At 44.2% G+C, this 27,055-nt stretch overlaps 1 protein-coding gene across 6 annotated transcripts in view; it reads right to left on the reverse strand.

The window, feature by feature from the left end:
- OTOF (otoferlin) overlaps positions 1–27,055 on the reverse strand; it is a 125,382-nt gene that overhangs the window by 65,163 nt on the left and 33,164 nt on the right. For 5 of the 6 annotated variants that reach the window (XM_061562497.1, XM_061562498.1, XM_061562496.1 and 2 more), the window contains exons 5-9: positions 19,662–19,792; positions 14,494–14,550; positions 11,291–11,341; positions 8,492–8,539; positions 1,880–1,921 (exon numbers count right to left, since the gene is read on the reverse strand). In XM_061562497.1, the coding sequence (XP_061418481.1) occupies positions 1,880–1,921; positions 8,492–8,539; positions 11,291–11,341; positions 14,494–14,550; positions 19,662–19,792 (329 nt within the window). The remainder of the gene's footprint in view (positions 1–1,879; positions 1,922–8,491; positions 8,540–11,290; positions 11,342–14,493; positions 14,551–19,661; positions 19,793–27,055) is intronic. The other variant, XM_061562499.1, reaches the window with a different exon arrangement.

The raw sequence follows: 27,055 nt of genomic DNA on the forward strand, positions 1-27,055 counted from the left end.
AATTCACCATATGTCCATCGTACACCTGACTCTTAAACTGAAGTTAGTTTTCAAAATGCTAAGAGTTGGACTCAGCAAAATTTGAAATTCCCCGAGACTGTACATGCTTCCGTAATATTTAGGTCACCAAGGGTATGGTTAAAAGTTAGAAGTGTAGCAAATTTCCACAGGGCTATCCTGTATTCTATCCTGAAAATACCAACTCATTCATGTGCACAGTGAAATGCTGCCCGCTAACATGGCCCACGGCAATATAACTTTCGTGCGACCGCAGCTTCTTTGAGATCTCTCCTGAAGGCCACGGACATCTCGGCTGTTGTGAACCGTGCCAACGCTTTAATTGGCTTCATTTCGACATGGATGCCCGATGTCCCCAAGGTACATAGGGACAAAGCCGAGATGAAGTTGGAACTCAAGTTTCAAGTTGCATTTATTTGGTGAGCCATGCGGCTCTTGACTCGTGAACTCTGAACTCTGTAATTCTTTGGAATAAGTTGGCTACCACTGGAGGCAGCTCTAGAAGATATCTGTTGTATTCTGCCATATTGACCAGACGTGTTGGAAGAGGTGTGCATTCTCCACGCTTTACCCCACCCCCACGAAATCTGCCAATGGACTAACCCATTATATTGATTGGTGAACAAAGGCAGAATTAGGTTAAATAAACCTTGGCCCATTCTTAAACTGCCTCACCGACAGACTGAATCGAATCATATGTGCGGCAATCTGGCAATCCGGTTTTTCGAGGGTTTACAAGACGGACGGATCACACAAAGTCAATTCAGGTTGTGGTAGGCGTAGCTCAGGGGTTGGCAACCTGCAGCTCCAGAGCCGCATGCGGCTCTTTAAGGACTGCTTCGTGACGTTATTTATTAAGAACCAGTCTCGTATTCAGATGCATTGCGGCTCTTGAAATATTGTGTTTCTTACCGAATTCTGAAAAAATGGCTTTTCTTGTTATTTTGGTTGCCGACCCCTGGCATGTCAGCAGCTAGTCAGATTCGCGCACGCCGTGCCGTTTGTACAGTCCGCCCGTGCCAATTTCACTCCTAACATTCCATAGCAAACGACTTCCGGTTCCTGACTTCTGGAACCGGTAATTTTCAAAAGAACGGTTACCAGATTGCCGGTAGTTTAACAACCCCTAGTATTTACACACATGCACGCGCTGTGCCTCATGTGTTTACATCTGACCCAGACGTGTATACGAGAGTTCCAACAACCAACCCACTCGACTACCCGGTAGCTGACAGACCACATGGATACACTTACGATGAGTGTTTTATCATTTCAATTACGGAGAATACATTACCTGCCATAATTTTGCATAATCTCCCCTATGTCGAAAGCCTATGAACTCTATTTTTATCGTCCCAATGTAAACGTATATAACGTAGCCTTGAGGCTTGGGAGATTAATTAAGTTATCCAGGTCAGTGTCTTCATGCTGCAGTGGGAATCAGGGTGGCACTTTTCTTGGAAGAGTAAAACAGGACAAAAAAGGTGAACTCATTTGTATTACTGAAATTGTTATAGGTTTTTTCCCCATTGCCAGGTGTCGTCCCTGATGACAACATTTCCCTGCACCTCCGAATATCACGGTTGGTTACGTACAGTGCAAACGAAGTTAAACATCTATACACACACACCATTCTGGCTAAGGACTGTTGGGGTAATTCATCGTTTGTTTTTTTAATCTAAGGTTTTTGTTGCAAGGTTGAAACTTTATTTTTTAATGCAGCGCTTTGCATCCATTACCTTCTTTCACACCGTACATAACCAACCATGCTAATTAAGAGGGGTTTTGTTCCCCCATTTCTGCAGCGCTGCATCAAGGCTCACAAAGCACACAGCTCAGGTCAATAAGGAGGAGGTGGTACCTGAAGCCCTTGATGGCGGAGCGCTTGCCCTGCTTAGATTTACTGTGGTGGGTGGGCGGGGAGGGATGAGATCAGGCACAGGGCAAGGTCATCAGCATCACCAGAGTCAGGACCGCAGCCACACGGCACACACCAACACCGCGACGCATTCAAGCCAACGCAACGATGCGGCCTGGGCTTTGTTAGAACTGTGCGTGATGACAGCCAACACAAAATACCATTTGCCTGTCGCGTTATTAACCTGACTGAAGAATTCGAGTGTAGAACAACGGGACGGCACATTTATATACGTGTAAAATTATTTTGAATTTGCTGTCATCTCAAATACTTAAACAATAAAGTTATGGTAATGATATCGAAACAACTTATAATTATTGAAGCTCTTCAGTGTAAAGAACAAGATTATACTGTATATGTAGTAGCTAGTCAGTGTGTATGTTTATTCATGCCAATATGACGCACACTGTATATATCTATCGTTAATTTTAATCATAATTACATTAAATTAGAAGAAAAAGAAAATATATTCCCGAAAGTGCACAGCTAAAACACACACTTGTAGTGAAGTATAAACTATTGTTCCCTGGTATGATCTGGTACACATGCTATCGCTGTCCAGCATGTATTGGTTGTCATAAAAATAATGTATTACGCTAATATAGATGACTATAGCATAATATAAACAATTTTTATAATCATTGTTTGTTATTTTTATTTTACCAAGTAAGGCCCACTGAGCTGTGTAGCTCTTTTCCAGAAGCGACCTGGCCACAAATGATAGCTCAACAAAGTGGCTTATCACGTGGACATTTATAGCAGCCAAATACTCTAAAGGCATGTTTCTAAATGTGGAGAGAAAAACTGCAGGACCCAGAGAAAAATCCACGCAACCGCGGGGAGAACATGCAAACTCCAAATATACAGGTGTGAGGGTCGGGAATGAACCCACGACCTCCTGCATACCAGGCAAGGTAGTTAACATCTCACCACCGTGGTGCCCATTGTAATTTATCATAACGTAAAATACATTTTCCAAAAATTAGACTGAGGTGATTATAAAGGTCATGGTGTGACGGAGCTAAGTTGCTGATGGGGCAATGTGACCACTAAGAACGTAAGAAATGGATGTATTGGCAGTACACCGATGCAGCATACCACCGCGATCTTCACGAAATAGTCTAAAATCAACATTTGAACCGAACTTCGGCTTCTGACTGCTCTGACATCACGAGAACTGATTTTGATGCAAGATTTTCTGACCGGGGTTGCGAATCGCGGGAAAATAAATACTCATTGAGAAAAATTAGCTTTTTTATACCGCGCACCGTCCGTGTATCACCAATACGTTCCTACACTGATGCTCCCCCCCCCGCCCCCATATGCGCAAAACGACTTGTTAGCCTAAACACACAGCTCATTCAATCGAGCAGCATCAGACTTCGCATGCTTGTTATAACAATGCGGATGTGTTACGAACCCCCAGTACCATATTCTCCAAATTTGTACACATTTTCAGAGAAAAAAAATACGCAGCTCAAAGTTGTGTCCGCTGTCAATAAATGTATGCAAGTCTGGTGGCACACACACACACAGGTACCACGTTATACGCAGCACCCCAAACTTTTTCTTTAAAATAAGGGGGGGGGATGCATCTTATAATCCGGGGAGAAGGGTCATTATAAAACTATAATTTTACCAGGTAAGCCCCACTGACCTATAGAGTTATTTTTCAGAAGCGACCTGGCCACAAATTATAGCTCAAAGAAGTGGCTTATCACGTGTACATTTATAGCAGCCAAATACTCTAAACGCGTGTTCATTCCAATTGTGGAGGGAGAAACCGGAGGACCCGGAGAAAAATCCACGTGACCATGGAGAGAGAGACGCAAACTCCAAATATACAGCAGGCGTCAGGGTTGGGATCGAACCCATGACCTCCTTACTCCATGACCTCCCGTTAACATCTCGCCGTGGCGCCCATAGGTAGCACGGCCAATCACGAGGCCACGCGTTCACCTGTCCCTGAACTCGTGCGAGGGAGAGAGATCGCTATACTCTTAGTTCTTTCGGTAAAGTCACGTAAGTAAAAAATGAAATTAAAATTAATAAAAATAAAATCAAAATCACGACGTTTCGGGGGCAACACAAGTCTCCGTCATCAGGTGGGACCGTCACAGCCAGATTTGCTGCATCAAGTGCCTCCGAAACTTCGTGATTTTAATTTTATTTTTTATTAATTTTAATTTAATTTTTTACCTACGTGACTTTACCAAAAGAACTAAGAGTATGAATCCTTGCAGTCACGAAAGCTTCAAATCTAGAAGGAAGATCGCTGTTGTCTCATGGACGTATGCTTGGCGCCACCTAGTGGCGCCACTCAGTGTTGTCACGCTCACAATGCTCAGCCTCCCCCCCTCCCATACGGGGAAACGCAGTTTGTATTTGTCCAACTTGTTTCCCAGATGTACCATCGATCAGTGTGTTACCGATATCACTTACTCGAGTTGAACGCTTCTCTAATATAGAAAATCTTCACCCATGACGAGCAAGAAGAGAAGCCGCACATCTCAATATCAATAACCCGTAGTGTCCACGCGTGTGCGTACTTGCTAAGCACGGGAACTAATGTGGCATGAGTATCAGTGTGGATTGGCATAGCCACGACATTAAAACCAGTCTCACACCATGCACAGCTATGCCTGGACGTGTGGAAATGTCCGTTTCATAATCTAAGCCGAGCTGCCATGCACCAACGAATTCCCCCTTTTCAACACATTCCATCAGAGGACATAACTAATGTCAGGCACATACAATTATGAACAAAATGAGCATAAGACCTGGAGATGAGCATCGCCACGTGTCACAATTTAGGTGGAATGGAGCAGAGTTCACAGCTGTGATTGAGTTCAGTCACGTCTTTGGTCCTCAGTCTGTTTAACCAGAGGTGGAGCTAAAACCAGGACTTCGTTTCTCAATGGATACTATCCGGGTCGTTAGAAGACTGGATGTGGCACCCGACTAGTAGTTTTCCAGTCATATCAAGAAGTATACTGAACGTGGTGTGTCGGCGGCCCGAAGAGATTCGGCTGATATTATTTCCCCGGTCGTATTATAAACCCGAACCCAACATGTTATTTTGCAACGTGCAGTACCTCAATTTGAGCAGTGGGTGGTGATGCATCCAAAGACAAAAATCCCCCTTGACAGCCTGTAACAGACTGTTGGGGCAAGTGCTGTTTGCGAGCACCTATGAAAGCCAAAACGGTACACGAGGGTGTGGGTGGCCAGCACCACGCCCGGCCGCCTTTGTCTCCCCAGTGGCGATGTATTTACGCACTGCACCAGGTACTCATTTGAGGCTGAGTCGACCTAGGGGAGACGCAGGACCGGTTCAGATAATCGCCACGGGTGTTGGCTTTGAGCGGGAATCGAACTCGGGTCTCCGGGTTCGTAGCGCAGCGCTAATCGCTACCCTACCGCTCCCTGCTGCTGCATCCACACACATATATACACAAATACGCACACGTATACAACACCCTCGTGCGAAAAGTGTAATTTAAAATAGCACACAGTCACTCCGTTCCACAGGTGAACTCAACCGCTAACTCACCCAGTGTCTTCCCTCTGGAGTAAAACACAACAGACGTAACCCACAGACTGGCGTAAAATCACGTGTTTGTTTGTTGTTAAACTGAAATCTAGGCAAAGACAGCCAGAACAAAACATAAAATATCCTGCTATGCTAGTGTGTCGCGCACGTTGGTAAATTACAATCTAGAAAATTGGAATTGAATCGCGAGCCGCCATTGTACAGCAGATACACTCCAACAACGCCTCGATCTTCGTCTGCATCCTTGTACGTCGTTTCGCAAGCCGCGTCGTCACTTTATTATCCACACCGCTACGGGGCCGTCCATAAATGACGTCACGCGATTTTGGACGACTTTTAACCCCCCCCCCCCCTCGTCACACGGCGTCACAAAAAGTCAGACTCCCCCCTCTCAAATATGACGTCACAAAGCTCTGCCCCCCCCCCCAAAAACATATTTCCATTTAGAAAATAAAATATGCTGCAAATCGCTTTAAACTATTGTCATTGTAGTGCGTATTTAATGTGGCGCTGCACTCTGATGTAGGAAAAAACATTTATAAAAAAGCATATTTAATTAAGTAGAACGTGTTGTGTCTATATTTATTTTAAGTTGCGGATTTTGATGTGACGTCACACTTCTCAAACCCCCCCCCCCCTCGTCACACATCGTCACAAATGTCTGACCCCCCCCCCTATGTGCGTGACGTCATTTATGGACGGCCCTTACCCGATGTTGCGTCGCCTCAACCCCACACTCTCTCGTTACCCGTCGCCTCTCAGCCTTCGCCTCCACCATCCACCACTACCCCCCGTGAATCGATTTGATTGACGTCGTTTCGATATCCGTCGTCGCACCTTTTCAGTAACGCATCACCGACGTAAACCGCGGCATTGCTGTACCTATGACCTGGTACTCACAGCAGAAAACAACAAATGCAGGGATTCACCTGAACAGTGGAGTGACAGCGTGGCTAGCACGGCAAACGCAGACCACGGCAAGGACTCACGTTGCAGTGCGATCCTGCCCAGTTGACACATCAAGCTCGCAGGGGCACGTGTGACTGCCAATATCGTTTAAAATGTACCCGCGTTCATGAAGCCTGGGTGGCAAACAACGTCCGGTACCGTCTCCTCCGATGTTTTTCCAGGGAGGGGAGGGGGGTCATCTGGTAGGGACTTGGCCAAACCGAGGCTTGTGTCAGCCGTCACTGATGCATGTGGAGTGGGGGGGGACCCCATTGCTTCGTGGAGCTGCACCAGAGCCAGGCTGAGTCGGCCGAGGAATCCACCCCGGGCCCCCTTGTTCCCGTGCCCAGTAAACTAACCGTGGGCTCTCTGAGATGCTCAGTCCCCTGCTGCGCCCTTCTGTCATCTCACCAACACCACCGCCACCACCTCTCCCTCCCCGCAAGGTCGCACGCCACCTCCCCGCCTCACCCACAGCGGCGCAGTCATCGACCCCACGGGGCAGCAATGTAGGCGAGGTTGGAGGGGTGGGTGGGTGGGTGGTTGCGAAGCGATTGAAGAAAACATTTTGTTTTGGAGAAATGACACAACCCTTAAAAAAAAAGCTGGCGTTGTCCTCTACGCAGTGTACGATAGCTGCAATTTGTACGTCCCGAACTGACGCACGCGGTGTCAAGATCGGCCTCTGAAGGAGGCTCGTGAAGAACGCTACTGGGCAGTCCAACAACGGAGTGCGGAGGAGCGACGCTCACAACAACGGGAGGAGCGCCGGGCGTCTAAAACGCAGCACAGTGGGGCGCACAGTTGGTGCATCTGCCAGTCATCTCAGTCATCCCATAACACCTGGGTCTGTCCCGTGACCTGCTGCCAGCAGCGAGCCTTTCACACCCCACGTGGCCTCAACGTGCACTTCGCCTGGCACAAGCGCCATGGTGACATCAGCAGCACTTAGTGGCGAACGGCGGCTGTTGTCGTTGACAGAGTTTGAAGCCTCAGTAATGAAATCATAAAGCTTAACGTTACGGTCAAGCACACCATTATGGCATCCTAGCTCAAACTCATATTCTAAAGCCTGAGGCACACAGATTAGATTTCGATCTAAAAAGATAAGAGCTACTTATTTTTTGGGTTGCATCTTCCTCGACACAAAGTTGATTGTTACCGCAGGCCAGTTTAGTGTAAATTTATTTTTTGTGTAATTTAAAAAAAGCTTTCTTCCGAGTATTCTTTTTTCAAAACCAACATCGTCCGACGGCTGAGTGACATCACACTTGTGAGAATTTCCATGGAACAATGACCGGTGATGTCACGAGTGTTTCCACGGGTCAGCCTGGCTAAATGATGCCCTGCACGCTATCATCGATGAGCTCTTGAGCACCCTACCAACACTGCAGCAGCACGGGTAGGACAAAGTGGGCCACGGTGGGGACAGATGCCTCGTTTCCATGACAACTGGGAGCCAGGTCTCGTCATCCCAAAGATGGCACCAGGCCCAAGATTCGCACCCCCCCACCCCCCACAGCGAATCTGTGATCTTGGCTCCACAATGCTCCATTCTCCGTGCCCCTCCCTACCCTCCCTCCCTCCGTGGCCGAGGCATATGGGTCCGAATATTATCTCAATAGAATCGTATTTTTTTGTTTATAAAGTTGAATGTAATACGTCGAGCTTCTTTCGCACTGTGCGTAGCCAACCCTGCTAATCCGTGCGAGATAATAACAAAGCAAATAAATAATGTGAAGTATTAATCCTGTGGGCTCTCTTTGCACCATGGGCATCCGGTGCACTCACCTACTCCACCACCGTTAATCAAGTCCCTGCAAATGGTGTCATTCGCTGCGGATGTGGATTCTCTTTGCAAGCAAACATTGTGTACACTAAATAAAAAATGTACTGCAAACCAAATTTGCACTGCATGTATCCTCCGTGACACAGCTTGCCGTGAGACTCCAGTATCCGGTGCCTTGCTGAGCAATGGCATCCAGGCCTTACCTTAGATTAATTGCTTAGTATGAATACGTTCTGTTGACACGGCACGTGTGAAGTGAACATACCTCGACAATGCTCTGTAACCATCCTTGGTCTTTAGTCCGGCAAGTTTGCTGTGTGTGCCAAAACAAATGTCGCCATTACTTTCGAGTTTTGCTTCATGACAAAAACAAACACATTTGTATGTATATACAGGGTGTTTGAAAAAGATGGACCCAATTTCAGAGATATAGCGATTTCAAATCGGGCCAATCTTTCTAAAGCACCCTGTATTTGACCAGAAATGAATATTATTATTTATATAATATATGATCATAGGATACCCAACTAAAAATTACCGTAAAACAATTCAGTACAGCAGTTTATAAAGTGTAAAGGGGTTCCAGGTAGAATATTGTTGCCAGATCGGTGTGGGAGCCAGAAGCGCTATCCTTGCAGCACACAGACAGAGAACACGCTGAAGCATCCCGTGCCGCAGTCTCACGTGGACTCTTCCTCCATCACTTCTTTGCACCTTTGATATTTTTTATACTTGTATTTATGGACAATTAAAAAACAAAACCAAGATATTTATTTATTTGATTCAAACGATCAAATAAAAAAGACATTTTACGTAAAACGAAATAAGCAGTTTTCTCAAATGAAGCTCAAAATCTTATTTTATATACGGAGCGCCTTAACTCAAGGCGCTTAAAAAGCAGAAACAGAGTGATCTAGATGGCAGGGGTGCACACGGGTTGACGAATGCGTGACCGCAACAGAGGTCACACGGGAGTCGAGAAAGGGCAGGGAAGGGATTGGAAGGAGTGGAGGGGCGAGGGGATGGAAGAGGAATGGAATGAACAATAGAGAAGAGGTGAGGCTGTGAGAGGGGAACGGAAGGAGGTTAAGGACTGCTTAATGTACAGGGGAAGACAAAATGGATGTAGGCAGGGATTTATTTTGTTCCCCATGATTCAGGAATTATTTTATATATTCCCCAGAAGTTGTCAGATTGTTCAATGAGTTTGTAAGCAAGATTCAACTTTTCGCAGTTTTTCCAATTCCCCCTTTTTGTTATTTGCGTGGGAGGATGCCAAAACAGATCAGAGAAACCCCGTATAACATATCAGGTGAGAACACTGAAGATTCTCGACAAGTGTGCGTGTAAAGATGCATCTATTCAGGAAAAAAATATTCATTCTAACATTCAAGATTACATGCATTAAATCATTGCTAATGAAATTCTAATTTTACACTAAAGCTGATGGAGCAAACCACGCAAGAGAGATGATCACGAAGTAAAACAAATGAGATTGAAAACATTACATATTTTAAAAAAATGTTGTTAATCAAATAGAGAGCCCAAATCACGAGAACTCATCGAATCACTGGAAGCATAAATTGTTGCATGCCACCAGGTTAAGTCAGAGCCTATTGTCTGCACCGTCGTCTGCTGGCACCGTGCTGCCCAATGCATTAACCATGCGTGTACCTTTCCACAGAACCCCTCCGCTAAGCACTGCAGCGCTAAGCAAACCACCCGCTACTGCGCCGAAAATGAATGTGCGCAGCAAGCTCATGTGACAAGGAGCAATGATTTTATGAGAAAATTGAACTTTCAATTATATGTCTGGTCAAAGGTACCGCTCACTTTTGTGCGATTAAAATTCAGAATGTACAAAATATCTAACATTGCAAAATAGGCACCGGCTAACACCATAATTTTCCCTCGTACAGCATTCATGTCATTCACGTGAAATGTATTTCTATTTTTTTTACTTCTTTAAAATAATACGTTGTAAAATTGCATTCCTGAATGCTGTTGAACTCTGTCCAAAAATATCTGACATCGGTGTTTGCATGAATATATGATGGTAATCTGAGCCAAACAGATGTATTTCCTCTATGAAATAAGCCTTTGTTTTCTCCTTGTTCTTTCCACCTAGGCCTGCACATAATTTGAGACACCCTCCTCACCGCCTCCTTCGCATAAGACATCCAATACCCACAACACCTCCTTTATAATTGAATGCCAGATCTTTGTTATGCAAATTAAATGGGAGGAATTGTACGTGTATGATTTCCGTTGGAGGATGTGTTACGTTTCTCGTTTCATTTCAAAGATACACTTTTAACTGCAGGCTGCAAACAAGGAAAGCGAAATAATGCTTTGGATTTTTTTTACATCATCTAAAAACAAACTCAAGATGTTCAAGGAGGTTCTCATCTTCATGATAAAATAATGAGTAAAGCAAATTTGCACGTAAATAATTTCTTTATAGATGTGAGAAGGATAAAGCACGTTTTGCTGCTCGTTATGTGATGCTCAAATGACAACGAGAATGTGTGTAAGCACGTCGAAACACTGCAAGGAGGCCTCGAGTGCAGGGTGAACGGCGGAGAGTGTATGTGTGTGTCCGTGTGTGTGTGCCTGTGTGTATTGCGTGTTTGTCCGTGTGTGTATTGTGTGTGTCTTGTGTGTGTCCGAGTGTGCCTGTGTGTGCCCGAGTGTGTCTGTGTGTGTTTCCGTGTGTGTCCGAGTGTGTCTGTGTGTGCCCGAGTGTGACCGTGTGTTTCCGTGTGTGTCCGAGTGTGTCTGTGTGTGTCCGTGTGTGTATCCAAGTGTGTCCGAGTATGTCCATGTGCGTGTCCTTGTGTGTCCAAGTATATCTTGTGCGTCCCCGGGTGTGTCCTGTACGTGTCCGAGTGTGTCCGAGTGTGTCTGTGTGTGTCCGTGTGTGTCTGTGTATGTCCGCGTGCGTTTTGTGTGCATCTTGTGCATATCCAAGTGTGTCCGAGTATGTCCATGTGCGTCCTCGGGTGTGCCCTGTGCCTGTCCGAGTGTGTCCGTGTGTGTCCGAGTGCAGGGATGTTACATTTACCCGAGAGCTCCCTTGTCATCCTCTTCTTGCGAATGGTCCTCACAGCTGTAACTAATAGCCAATGAAGCCGTCACATTCACAATCGGTTAGAGTCTTTACACGTTGTACTTTTTAGGAAGTTGAATTCACTCAGTTTAAATTAGATATCACCAAAGTACCACGTTCTTACTGAGAGATCTAAATGTGAATCTTAAGGCAGATGTCACATGTGTTCAGCATAAAGATTGTTTCTTCATCCGTGCCCTTCCGCCTCCCATGGTATTTTCTGTTGCGTAACCATGCTTTATCTTTCTTACTTAATAGCTATGTGAAATTATTTGGTGATGCTGTGTTGGCAAGCACAAATAACACATACAACTCAACACATTCATGGATAACACTGTAGCCTTAAAAAAAGTATGTAACAGGCATTGATTTGGCCAATGTCCCTTCACAGCACAGGGAGGTCAGAGAGGTCATCATCACGATCCATGGGCAGATCGCCAGTAGGTGTCCACTGCACATCTCGTCATTTATTTCCACTTTCCTCTGTCTTGTGCCAATATGCTAAAATAGTGCAACATCTTTCTGGCACTGATCTCTTATGTTGTCGGCAAGCCACTCTCTTTGTGTTACTGTAGGTCTTCCTCTCTTTCCGGTTCCTTCCATTTGTCCAAACAACACATGTTTAGGTCAGAGAGGTAGAGTCAAATATATCCTTTAATCTCTATATGATTTAATTATTAATGGGAATGGTAAACAAATCAAGTACTATTTTTCATACGTAGAGTAATATCAGGAATGCTGAATAAGGATTTGCATTTTAGTGGGTGCTTAAATGCCCCATCATTTCAAAATGTTCTTCATGCAATCCTCAATCATGTCGTCAATGCCTGGCTGTAGTTTTTACCCTATTTTTGTCAAGGGAACCCACTGACGTCAGCTGTCCCTGTGCGGCACAAGGTGTCACAGCACCGGCCTGCGAGTGAACACGAGCTTATCCGTGGGAGACGGTGTTGCTATAAGTTGTTACAATTTAGTATATATATTTTATAATTTGGCAAATTTGGACCGTGATGCCAAATAAATAATGTCGTGAATCTTTGACTTGTGCTGTGAGGAAGATAGCGTATGTATTTGGCAGTAATAATCACGACGTCCGTGGGTTTGAACTGCAAACCTCTGCAAATTTTTTTTTATGCAAACGCACCACCAACACTTGACCACATCACCAAAATATGCCTTAAAATAAAGTCGCAGTTTTCAAATACCTCAGTTGTGATCAAAATTCAAACGTAATGCATCATGAGGCTTTACCATGCAAGTATTATACGGTAAGGGTTAACAGGTTACTCTCCTTGAGCACATATAAGAGATTTATATGATTAAAATAATAAAATCTAAATATGAAAGTTTAACCTATTTCCCAAACAACGAATTGGATGCCCAGTAAATATTTTAATGTGTTTTCAAAGCCTGTGGGATACACGAAGAAGTTAATTAACTTGTGGCTAAATCCAGTTGTAGGATGTCACTTCGTCGACCTAGTTCAGGCTGACTCCCTGCTTGCATTCATTTACACGTTTCTTTCCCATGGCGGCGACTCACCGTGCGATTACGTGATTCATACGCCGGCTCGCAAGTCCCGTTACGTGACCGTTCGACCTGAATAGCATTGTTACATCGCTGCTACTCCACAGCCTTGACAGAAGCTGTCCCATTTATGAAGGGTGTGGTGGCGCTTGAGCATTAATAATGAGAACCTCTGTGTCGAGAGGGCCAAACGTTGTTGTGTGTTTAGTTTGTTGTCCTTCCCCCACGCCTCCGATACACACGGTTGGCTACATACGGTGCGAAAGAAGTTCGACATATATACAACGTCACTGAAATTGGTGAATTTTGGCAGGTGCCATGATTCCGATGGTCATGGTCAGAACGCACTGATGTGCTTGTCACAAGGAATAGGGCAAGCTTTGGCTGTTCTGTCAAAATGTGCCTCTAACCCATGGATTTTCTCCATGCCTCATGCATGACCCAGCTGGACCTAACAGAATAGACTTCTACACAAGATGAAATTTACATATATACAGCATTAAAAACGTTCAAATAGATCATATGAATACCCATCAGTCTCTGGCAGAAAGAACATTTATAATTGCATTATCCACGCAGGTCTTATAAAACATAAATGTAAATTAAAATTACGTTATGAACATTTGGTGTTCAAAGGCAGGGTTTTAATTAAAGTTTTATGTTACATCACAAGCCAGTGCTGTATCAGTAACATGAACAGCATTTCTTTTGAGGATTCTAGGACTTTTACGTACAGCTGTGAGTAATGCATGGACATGTATATAACATTTTGAAAGTACATCCCACACATGCGATAGGGTTTGTTACATTTATTGACAAGTTAATCACCCATTCTGAATGAGATGCAACTATATTTTAACAATACTTTACTTCCGTGGGATGTTTTGACGTGTATGGGCTTCTAGATGTATGTATAGATTTTGGTGGAAAAAAAAACATTTCCATGTTCAAACCAATATGAAACCGTAGAACACAGGGAAGTATGTGCTTTTGTCTACTCTATATTAGTCTCGTTTTGCTGCCAGGACACACAGTTGATATGAAATGTCTTATTGATGATGCACGGCCCCAGTGTCATTGCAGTCATACAATACAATGGTTACATAATACATACATTAGTATATAATGACACATATTTCAGGAAGCTGTCGTTGGGAAAACATGATTCATGGCTTTATTGAAATGTGCATATTGTAAAAATTATATATGGTCTAAATATATTTTACTGTTGTTAAAAATACACTTTGATTTTCCTGTTCCGCATATAGCGGGTTGAGCAAAATGCTTTGCGACTCCTGTAAGATGGTGACTCCAAAATAGAGTTTGTTGGGTTAGATCGCGTAATATACATGTGTTGTTAAACCTGCCACCACCTGACACAGCCAATTAGTAAGGTTTGTCACAGAAACAAAACATGTCAATTCGTTACTCTCCAACACACCTGTGTGGTGTACAAGTATCGAATTGCCATGTTTTGCGTAATTTACAAACCTTACTATTTGGCTGTGTCGGGTGGTGGCGGGTTTAACGACACATTTATCGAACCCAAAAGCCTCTATTATGGATAATATTGGTCGCGAAAGCTTCCTACGTGTTAACATGGCGACTGTCAGCTTTTAAGTTGTCGTTACCTTGAGTTGGCGTCTTCATCGCTATTGTAGCAGCTGCCCCCCTCCTCATCTGTGGTTCTGAAAACGAGCATGAAAAACGAGGAGTTGCTCAATCAGGCTGGGAGGAGGTGCGGGCCAGTCACTGCTCATGCGGCCAGCGACTTCAAAGTAAAACATCCTCCTTCATATATCAAAGAGCGTTGCGTGTGACTCATTTTTTTGAGAACGGTACGGTGAATAATGTATGGCGTGTAAAGTTACACAACGTCGATGGAGCTGCAGCGCTTTGAAATCCACGAGGACGTAACGTAGGCCATGAAGGTTGGACAGGGGGCTGCACCATGGGATTAAGCGATGTTGGGAAATATTGGAAGACGACTTGGCTGATTTACGTGTTTAGGCAGCGGTATCGCGTTAGCAGGAGCAGCAGAGTAATAGATACATTTAAGCAAGTAAAATAATAATCGATACTTAATGGCCTACACAAGATATATTATAAACAGCCTTTCTTTAAATACACTAACCACACACATCAATGGATAACTTTGCTGAATCGCTCTTCCAAATGACCTCAAGGCGGTACAAAAGCGAAAGGAAAAAATTGTCTGGCGTTTGATGCAAAAACTATATCGTAGGTGATAGTTAAGTTCGGAATAACGCATTCAAAAGTTTCACAATTCATTATTGAATAAGGATAATAAAGCTAGGTGATGTGTAAGGCAACAGTTTGATGTCAACGATTTTGCATTCATTTTTCTTGCACGTTTCTGTAAAATGATATAAGCGTGCATCAAATGTCAAGCTGCATAACAATCCACGCAGGACGTTTCTGAGTACAAACGGCTCAAAGAAAATGGGCTCGTGAATGGGCGTTTGTGCTCACAGCATCTTCTAGAAGAGACTGCCAAGGTCAGGAAATGAGAGAAAGGGATCGCTCCATAGCCTGCATTGCCAACGTAACAATTTGCTGAGAGATGAGGTGGTTTTAGAAGCACATACACACACACATTCGTAAAAGAGTTTATGCTTGACTGCAAGAAGCCTGTCGAAGCCAAAAGCCTCGTCAGTGTTGAATCGCATTGCCTTTGCATCATCAGCTCATGATGACAGCAACCAGCCAGCCGACCAATCACCACAATTGGGAGGTTTCTCGTTTAAATAATCATCAATACTGCATCATCATCATCAAACAACAGCAGCCATTGTTTATCCACTGCTGGATGAAGGCCTCCCATTCCAATTAACGTCACTTACGGTCCTGCAATACCGCAACAAATCTCACTCCGGCACCACACATTGATTTTATTGCTCAATCTCCTCAGTGGTCACCCTTCCTGGGTGTGCATCCCTCTTTTGGCTGCCATTACTTCACAAGCATTGTCCATCACTGATCTCGTCAAGGAGCATAGACCATCACGCGAACTCCGATCATCATCGCAGAGGCTTTTGGCGAGTAGTCGAACAAAGACGGTCACCGCATCGCGGGCTTTCAGATTTGCTTCTGCGGCCGTCTGGAACGCTCTTCCTTCTGATATTAGGACGCCACTGGAGGTATGCGCTTTTAAACATAGATTGAAAACGAATTTCTTTAAAACTGCTTTTGGTGCTTAATTTGTTGTCCTTCCCCCGGACCTCCAATTAGCACGGTTGGCTACATACGGTACGAAAGAAGTTCAACATACATACATACATCACTCCTCATCCCTTCTTCTAGTCCATGATATCAAAGCCCAAACCTACTCACAATGTAGGTCTCTGACTCGCATCTGTTCCCTGATACACGTGCTTCTATCTGTCGCTCAGTGCTGATCTAAGCACGTGTCACCATATTTCTGCGTTGTCTTTCAGGCTCGTTTTCATTTTAACGGTGACCTCTTCAGGGCATGTAAAATTGTTGTCCAATAGAGGAACAATGGTTTCTGCCGCAGTGGTGTACAATTTAATGACTGTCTCATAAACAGAGATTAGCATCATTCCACATTACTTTGAGCGTAGATGTTTAAAAATAACAGCGTTGTAATGACGGCTTACACTGTCCCAATAACGACACCATGGGAATGCTTCCTCACGGCATTTAGTAGAAAAAGCCTCACCGAAACTTGGGACTCTTTGAAGAGGCTCCTGCATTTGGATGTTTAACCATTGCTACAACTCTGTGGGCTCTCATGAAATTGTCTTTTCCGAGACCAAGGTGCTCTGCAAACCTCCTGGCTACCATCAAAGGTTTGTACACGAAGCCATACAAATATACAAACACAGACATAATTTCAACCGTGATGATGGTTACAAACTGAGTAATCATTGGAAAGATGTGATTAACCATGCAAAAAAGATTTAACTACACTTATTTGGACCATCTTATTTGACAGACAACTATTACAGGTTATTGATAGACAGCCAGGCTTGTTTTACCATGTTTAGTTGTTTCTTTTTTCACACTATTGTTACGTAGGCCAGGCTTAGTCACAAACCGTACCTCTCCATAACAAAGGCTCAGCCTTTTGTTATGCAGTATATTCTTAGTCTTAAGCCTCACCTTACCATATTAATAAAAAGTGTGCCGTACTTGGCCCTTCCCCTCTCCAACCATTATATATACGGAGTGGTAGCTCTTGTAATCTCTCATTTACTTGATACAGCTGTCGTGGCTGTGACGGTTCCACCTGAAGACGGAAGCTTGTGTTGCCTCCGAAACGTCGTGATTTTTATTTTATTTTACTTTCATTAATTTTAATGTTTTACCTACGTGACTTTACCGAAAAAACCTAAGAATATGAATCATTGCAGTCACGAAAGCTTCAAATCTAGAATTAATGTTTAACCACTTTATTTTTTCGAGAATACGCATTAAGGAAAGTGGCTAAGGGGTGATGAGATGCAGAGATGATGCACATGTTGGCTGACCTCAATCTAAACATCTTAGATTGGCAGTGACCTCACGCCGGTGGGTTTCGCTGTGCCAACTCAATTGTGTTTACAATTGTTTCCACCGTTTTCACCACCTGTTGTACTTTGTCTTGGAATGCATTTATACAAAGTTTGGACACTGTATTATTATAGGATATTGCATTGCATACAACATAACGCTAACTTGGTATCAAGTACATATTATTGAAATCTCTTTGTCAATGAAGGTCTTCCCGCATATTTGAACCATGGACCCTATTTAACCATGCTTCACCACTCGTGTCAGTGTGGGTGGTTGATGAGGGACCCAGACCCAGACTTAAACTATATAGTAGTGGTGCTTAGACTTTTAGTAAAAAACTAAAAATTACATTGCAATTATTTAGTTTCATTGTTGCAAAGTTATTAAGTGGTAATAAAATGTGTTCGATGCTAATTACCTGCAAATATAAATGAAATATGGTAATTTCACGATTATTTTAATCACGTGCTGTATGATGAATGTCCTTCAGGTGTGTGAGTTGATTCACCAATGTAGTATAAACAAAAGTCTCTTATCAGCAGTCAGGCTTGCACCAACATCGATTCAAGTAAGCCTGACTGCTGATGAGACAACTGTAGGTTTAAACCGGACCAGAGTTTGCATGTATTTGACTCAATGCTGCTGATATCATGCACACTCCCAGAAGGCAGTGCAGCTGATGGGTCACGTAGAAAATACCTTAACTTTTTAAGTGGAGAGAAGGAAATATGAAGGCGACGTACCGCCTGCTTTATTTATGTTGTTATTTATATTCTCGACACTGCACTCTTCTTTCCCACCGTACGTAGCCAACCGTGGTAATCAGAACTCTTTGGTTCCTTCGGTAAAGTCACGTAAGTAGAAAAAATAATAGATCACGACGTTTCGATCGCAACACAAGCAACCGTCATCAGGTGTGAAACAAACACAGGAGGACTGCTGACGTCAGATCGAAACGTCGTGATCTATTATTTTTTCTACCGATGTGACTTTACCGAAAGAACCAAAGAGTATGGATTCCTGCAGTCACGAAAGCTTCAAATCAAGATTGAACGCGCTAATCAGAGTTTCACTTTTAAACTCTAAGGGCATCTATTGAAATTGATATGATTGGGGGGGTCAGCATGGAGTTGCCACCTTTCCCACAGGCCAACCCAAAATATACACACACACGGTGCCTCTGTTAGCCTCCTCGGTCTGCCAATGCTGTGCAGACTTACTGTAATAAGGTTCAACGCTATCCCAGCACATCTCGGAACAAATCAATTTCCACCACCCGAACACTGGACGGGGCACACAGGGAACAGGCGGCAACCCTGAGTCAGCAGCATGGTAATGTCGTCTCCGCTGGGGTCGCGTTAGCCCCCCATAACCATGTACTCGTTTTAGGCTGAGTCGACCAGAGTTTTGGGCCACGTTCACATACTAAATGCCAATGATGTGTGCACTCCCACCCACTGTTGTCTGTCGTATGGCGATGTTGATGAAGCAACAGCTGTAATTTTACATTGAAGTTGTTGAGCCAGATTATTGCATCAAGAGTAGTGGAGTGTATCATCAGCTGTGATAATCGGGCATTGAGTCGTTACACATTCCATGGTGTGCCATTCAAACCCTTCTCTCTATTATCGTTGTGAATGTGTACTAAGCCACCACTCTATATACAATGTCGTATATATTGTGTGGGGGAGCGGTGGCAGTGGTTAGTGGAATTGCACTATTGATGCGGTCACCTGAATTTTAAGCCTGGTCACATCCAATATCAGCAATGAGCCATATCTGAACCGGTTGTTGGTACCACATTTCACCAACCTGCATTGAGCAGTGTGGCCAAGTATGGTCAAACAACCTCGAAGACCAAAAGGCATAGAACACCGTTCATCCAGCAGTGGATTGACAAAAGGGTCAAAACGACATATTGATTATGTGCAGTGCCACACTTCGCTAGAAGACGCAGGGGTTGCTGTGGTGGTGAGATGTTATCTACTTTGCCTGGTAGGCAGAAGGTGGTGGGTTCGATCCCGACCCTGACGCCTGTATATTTGGAGTTTGTGTGGTCGTGTGGATTTTTCTCCGAGTCCTCCGGTTTTTCCCGTTTACAAGTATTTGACTGCTATCCATTTCGACATGATGATAAGGCACTTCGTTGAGCTCTCATCTGTGATAGCCAAGGTCGCTTCTGAAAAAGGAGCTACGCATCTCAGTGAGGCCTTACCTGCTAAAATAAAAAAAACGTTAGTTTAGTTGACGGTGTCCTCACCGCTTGCGGCCTGCGTTGTTGGCCGGGTTGGCGAGCAGCCCCTCATCCTCGAGGCCCCGGCTGTCGAACTGCAGGAGGTCTCCGTCGCTCCACGAGCCCTCCTGCATGCGCACCTCCACCGTCACGGCTGTCTGCGAGCGCATTGCATGGGGGCAGACAAAAAAAAATTAAGACTCGAAAACGCTCTCCAATGGGGCGAGGGACGTCGCCGCGGGCGTTGAACTGGTCAACGGCGCGGGACTTTTGGAAAAGCAGCGGTCGCCAATGCAATCTACCGCGGGCGCGACAGCTGAGAAACACTGGGCTTGTTTCTTCAAATCCCCCACGCCACCGTCCTCTGTCTCCCGGCCAGTGTAAAATGGGTACACCACAGAAAAGTCGAGCGGCACGTCGCGTACGGTGGTGGGGTCAAGTGTGGGAACTCACACCTCTTCCGAGACATCTGTTCAGCCTGAAGAGTAGGCCAAAACACCTTCTAGAGGGGCTTTCCGGAGCTCCCTCCAGTGGAGTGCCTTTGGCCAGCAGTGGAGTGCACAAGTAATTGCAGGATTGCACCTTTACCTTTCACCGACCAAACACGTACGGGTAGCCGGTCATCTCCTGTTTGCCAGCCCCAGTCAGACATTCCACACTCCCATTGAAGGCGGTGCATTTATTAAAGCAAAGCGACGCTAATTTCCCTGGTGCAGTGTGCACACACCATTGATGCACATCCAATTCTCCGGGGGTTGGTGGATTGGGTTGGATTGGATTGGGTGTTCGTGGATCCTCGGTTTCAGCAACATCAAAAGTGTAATCATTATATCATTCGTTTATGGTATGAATATAATTTCACATTCCTCATCATTAGTTTCACCATCATCATGATCATCATGAGCATAATGACCATTATTCCCATCACAGTAATCACGATCATAACCATAATTTCGTATCACTCACCACTGTCGTATGCATCGTCATCAGCAATTAACATCACCCGAATTATAATACTCATCTCTTATCCTTATCTGTCATCAGCATAATTCGCATTACCATAATACCATTATCATTGTCGTAATCTTCAACATAATTTCCATCACTATGAGACATCTCCTTTACCAGTGGCAAAATATAGTAACAGGTTTTTACCCTTTCAACTGGTACAAAAACTGATACATCACAACATGATGCCTTGTATAAAGGTGTCAGTTTTTGTACCAGTTGAAAGGGTAAAAACCTGTTACTATAATTTCCATCATAATTGCAGCACAAAGTCATCTTTGGGCTTAGGGCTTACAATCTCACACCGACTGCGTAAGGCAGAGCAGCTATTACACACATCACACAACGAGTGTTGTGTGTGTGCAACAGACGTAGCCACTGATTGGCCGGCTCAGTCTGTCGGCACAGCCGCGCATGGCGATGTCAGCACGCTTGGTCCCGATCCCCATCAGCATTGCTTTCACTTGCCGATTGGCTGCAAAGGTTTTTGTGCGGAATTGCATTCCATAATGAATCGAACCAAACAGCCCGTTCAATATGCGTGGCGTAATCGCGTCTGTGGAATTTCTGGCCAATTCCGCAAATTCCGGGTGCAATTAAAACACTGTATGAATCAATCGGGGGCCCAAGTGTCTCAACCTTGCTGGAGAAAATTCCCAAAGAGACGGACCTGCGTTATCAGCCATGGAAATATGACACGTTAAGTCAACCTATGGCGATGTGAGGAAGCACATTTTGAATTACGAACTAAGATTCCTGCCATGATATTTATCAACAACAGCTAAACATTGATTTTGATACACAGCAAATGCTGAACTGTCCCATCCATCCCATCAAACCCGCTTCCTCATGCCATTGCTGTGATAATAACCACACTGGAAGGGTTGTGCTTAACATGACAATCACCTTTCAGTTCCCAGTAAATGTGCTTGAACACGGGAAGAATATTACAGTTTATTGTGCTAATTGTAATAAATATATGTACGTGCGATTTGCATTTATTCACAATGTATTATCTCTAAATTCAAAATAATAAACCCAAAATAAATATACACAAATGCATTAATTAGATATTTGCACCGAAAATAACGTTCCGCACGCATGCACTGCAGGTACAGTGCATATGAGGATTGGCATCCGTTGGGAAGAAGGAAAAAAATCCCTCGAATTTTGTAAACACTTAAAATAAAAAATGACATTACACATGCCTCATCTTTGATCTCTGTCAGCGGGGAGTCCCGTTGCACTGTGGTTATAACTTGAGGGGGGGAGGGGGCGGCGATGTATTAATAAAAAGTAATGTATATTTCAAAGGTCCTGGTATGCTTTATGGGTTTCTCCCAGTGAGAGACTTAAGATGAGAAAGTTTATGACAAGGAGTTGACATTCTAACACAATTACTAATGAATTGAGGCATATTTTATATACACTTTTGAAATGTTAGCTGTATTTAAGCCAAATGTGTTAGACGTGCCTAATGGCTTCCCGCAAATCACAATTTCATTTTTACCAGCGCGTTCTTTTTTATTGCGTAATAAAAATAAAACCTGACACCAAAATGGTAATGCTGATGTACATTATGGATATTTAACCGGACAATTTAGACACTAAGGAAAGGCAGCACAATTACAGAAATGAATTGTGCACGCAGCCGATTGTTAATATTCAGAGCTGCGGCTGGCGAAGAAAAGAGCAACGTTTTTTTTTACATTAAGAGTATAATATCATATCTCAGCACGTGCTAGCTTAGTTTAGTTCTACGGAGCAAGCTGTGAATTGGTCACATCATAGTACATTACAGAATGTGGACCATCAAATACTACGTGCAATTTGATCGAATCTCCGTTTAGGAAGTGAATTCTATTTACCCAGCGTTTCATTTATTGATATCCTGCATTTAACCTGGTTGGAGGTCAATGAAGATTCATTCTCTCGATCGAGCGAGACCGAGGTTGCTGTAGGGAGTAAATATTTTTCACACAAAAAATTTCGCAAAGCATTTTTTGAAGCCGTTTATAAATGTGGTTGATTTGTGGCACTGCCACAGATTGACTTGTAGGAATGATAATTCCACAAGGTCTGTAATGTCCACATGAAGAGTGAATGGCACACTTTGGTAAACGTTGGTAAACTCATTGGAGGGTTATGAGAAATGAGCATTGAGCCACAACCTGAACAAGCACTGGTAAACATCCTGCCAAGTAGTTTTTTTTCATCAATCGCAAATTAGGCTCAAATAACCCGATGCCCAAAACAACCACTGCTGAGTATACATTAAGAGACTGTGGTGGCAGTGATGTGCACGTAGCATTAAATAATCATATATGGTTTACTCATGAGGACACAAAGACAGTTTGAGGTCTCACTTTAGAATGTAACATAAAAAAATGAACAACTCCAAGTTGAGTACCAATATCCCACCGAGAAATTCCGAGCATCCTTCACGTCCATCTATACTCGAGGGCCAGAAGCTATTTTCATTCTGGCTTGTTTGCCTAAAGTCCAGAATCTTGAGTGCCGAATGATTTACGTAATTATTTGCATAAATTTACGCCATTATTTGAATTGCGTAAGTTAAGTATTAAAATTGCAAAAGCTCAGATATAGTGTAATTCGACCCCCATAAAGGATTGGATACTTGCAATCGCTCTTAGTTTCGGAGAAAAGTTACGAGTGGGTCAGGACCACTTGCAAGTCAAGTGTTAAAGTACAAAAGTAACTTGATAACTAATAATGGCATAATTAATGGAAACATCATAATTAATAACAGATTCAATTTACATGAATAACATAAAAATACTGACCTCAGCCACACACACAGACTGAAGCACACGGAGCGATGATGTCACGGTGGTCGTGTTAGCTGAGTCACTTCATTGTGGTCATGTGACATGGGGTTATTATCCTGGCAGCCGATTGGCCAGCGCAGTGGCAGTGATGATGACCTCTCTAGCCACACGCGCTCACGAATATCAGCGTCCCGATCTCACATGGACATTCAACATTACTGTCGATTTATCGAATGCCATTTCGGATCTTGCTGCAATTCGCAGCCTGAGGACTTTTTTAACGACCTTTGTGGGTAGTCTGGCCCCAGCTCTTTGGACTCTGAGAGTAGCACGGACACTAACCTCAAACACCCACCAGCTCAATACTGACATTGATGTTTCTACTATTCCAATGCTGAATAAGTCCATAAAAACACCACTTTGCATAACGTCGCTCACTACCCTCATTCTCACAGAGCCAGTATGCACATTCTTCCGAACAATGGATGGCGTTTTTTGTTGTTGTTGGAAAACTTTAGAACATCTTCAACTTGCAATTAACTCAGGGGCCTTTGCCATGCATTCTGAGGGGGGCCATCTGTCGTGGCTCAGTCTGCACAGAGGAATGAGCCAATTTTTGGGTGCAGCTCGGACATACGGCAAGGGACCCCGGGCCACGGAACCCACTTACCCACAATTCACGAGTAATGCCCTGGTGGACGCTCGCTTGAATCTCCTGGCATGGGCACTGCCGAGAGGGACTGTTGCCCATTTTAGCATTGGCAGAATAGAACTGATTGCCGTGGAACCAATCCAACTGATCGGCATTGTGGTTTATATATGCATATATATTTGATTGATTATGGTTGTTGTGAACAGGTGCCATGCCACAAAATGCCAGTAAAAAAACCAACACTACCAAAGTTTAGAAACATTTGGCTGCTATAAATTTCCACGTGATAAGCCACTTCATTTGAGCTATCATTTGTAGCCAGGTCGCTTCTTAAAACATAGCTATATACAGCAGCTCAGTGGGCCTTACCTGGTAAAAAAAGATAGGAAAATAGTCATAGATGAGAGTTATTACATTTCTTGCATCGAGCAAGGTTCATAAGAACTTGGGAAATAGAGGCGATGGGAGGTGAATTCCAAAGTGGAGCAGTGCGAAGAAAGACGCAGAAAGAGGAGCGAGGTGACCTGATGTGTGAGAGTTGAACACCGGAGGTGTTCAGATGAGCTCTGCAATAGATGGCCACGAGTCCACATTCAATTATAAGGACAACTTTGTACATAATCAACATCATCATCCCTCCTCGGTCGATAAAATGAGTAGTGTATGCGCATGTGGGAGCCTGATTGGTTGGCTCGGTCTGTGGTTGGGGATTGCACTCATCATTATATGTCGCAACACAGTCTGGCCAAATAACTTTGCACAAACTAACCAGGGATCGACCGTTGCTTGTTTTGCGAACTTCCACTCGGACCATTACCAGGGGGCCATGATGGTGCCAGAATAGGGAATTAATTACCCTGGCAGAAAGTTACCATTTTCCGGACCTGTTCGTGATACACAAATCTCCTCTGTGCAAATAACTCATTGTGTTTCCTGGGTTTTTTACTTTCTCGAGCCTATCCATTAGAGATCCGCATGCGCACATTTTTTTGGTTTGAAATTGGATTGAAAGTGTTTTATTTTATTTACATATATTTATAAAAAAAATAGCATTGGGTCGCATCCTGATGGGCCACCTGAACCATGTTTAATAACCAAACCCAAAAAAACTATTTCAAAAATAACTTTCAACACTAAATATTGTTTGGAGTAAACGAAATAATACATGGCCTGTGGATTATCACACACAGTGTAGTGGTGTCTACTATCTGCTATAATGCAATGGGTTATATTCCTCCAATTAAGTTAAAAAATTCATGTTTTTGTTTGAACATTAAAAGCTTTCATTATATAATTGTTATAAAGTAAAGTAGCGCACATTAATTGTGAACAAAAAAGTTGTAAATAAATATTCCACATACAAATATAAATACATGTCAAAGCTGAAATAAAATCCAGGGCCATCACCCCACTCACAACCACCATCACCACCACCGTCGGCCACGGATTAACCTACTGCTGGATGGAGACCTCCCCAGGTTACCATCATCTCTCACAATCCTACGATGCGATAATCTGCCTATCACTTGCACACGAGTTGACTTCATCGCTCCATCTCCTTAGTGGACGTGACCCTTGGGAGCATCTCCTTACTTGGCTGTCACTCTAGGAGGCTTCTAACGCATAGCAGCAGCTCTGCCTGACTGACGCGATTACTGTTTCGTAGGTTTTATTTATTAGGTTTTATTTACTAATTAACAGAAAAGCACTTATTTTACTTTCCTGTTTATATTTAGGTCATATAATGTTGCATAATATGTTCTTAGGGTTCAATTTGAACCAGCCGATCTGATCTCATTTTATATTTCTTGAAGAATGAGTGATCACGACTAGAGGGTAGGGGTTGACGCGGAAGGAGTGGACGGGTAAAGGGGAGGGAAGAGGAAGGGAATGGGCAATAGAGAAGAGGTGCACTTCAAGAGAAATGGAGATCGCATTTCGACAAAATATGAATCAGATCTGATTGGCTGTAAAAAGGCTTGATTGGACCTGACGTGATTAGGTCTCAATGGGCCATGACGTGCAGTGCCTACTTGCTGCACTGTGTTCAGCACGGAAATTAACACAAGTAGATGGCAAAATACATCCCCGACCAACACCGATCCTTAGGCAAAACCATCGTGACATCTCTCTTTTAACTCTGCACAAGCTTTAGTCCAATCATACGTGTTCGAAAGCAATGGGCTTATACATTGCCTGTGTTAATCCCCAAGCCACTGGGGGTGCGGGGCACCCGTGGTGACAGCCTGGAGGGGGCGGTGTCCGATGGGGACAGCACGCAGGGAGCCAGGGCACCCGAGGACAAAGCAAGTGCAGCCAGCCCAGGGGAGTAGGGGTCACCGAGGTCAGCAGGGGAGGGGCGACGGCACCGGAGAACTCGAGGGGTGGAGACAAAGTTGGGCAGGCCAGAGGGGAGCTGGTAGCAGTTGCCATGGCAACACACCATGATGGACAGGCAGCGGAGAGGTGGACACTGAAAGGCCCGGGGGAGGGGGGTGGTCTATGGCCCGAGGGGCCCAATGGGGATAAAGATACGGGAGGGCGAATATCAGGTGTGATCACGGGGCAGGAGCTAAGGTAAGAGCGTAACATCAGAAGGGACCAAAGGGGAGGGTGGTCTCGAAGGAGCGATGACTGTGGTGGAGTGAGGGGGAGTGCCAGCGCAGAGAGGAGGTGAACGGTGCGGACGGAGTGGCGCGGTAGGTTGATCGGCGCGGGAGATTCGAGTCGCCGAGTGTCAGGTGGACGTGGAGAGGAATAGTGGCAGAGATTGCAAAGGGCCTAGAGGCGAGCTGGAAGAAGTGTAACGAATGTATATTCGTTACACTTCTACAAACTAAACTCTCAACAATTTTCTATTTTACCAGGTAAGGCCCACTGAGCTATATAGCTCTTTTTTTAGAAGCACCCTGGCCACAAATGATGGCCCAATGAAGTAGCTTATCACGTGGAAATGTATAGCAGTCGAATAC

This window comes from Lethenteron reissneri, chromosome 29, assembly GCF_015708825.2.
Source record: "Lethenteron reissneri isolate LAM-NWPU_2019-01 chromosome 29, ASM1570882v1, whole genome shotgun sequence".
In the NCBI taxonomy this organism is placed as follows: domain Eukaryota; kingdom Metazoa; phylum Chordata; class Hyperoartia; order Petromyzontiformes; family Petromyzontidae; genus Lethenteron; species Lethenteron reissneri.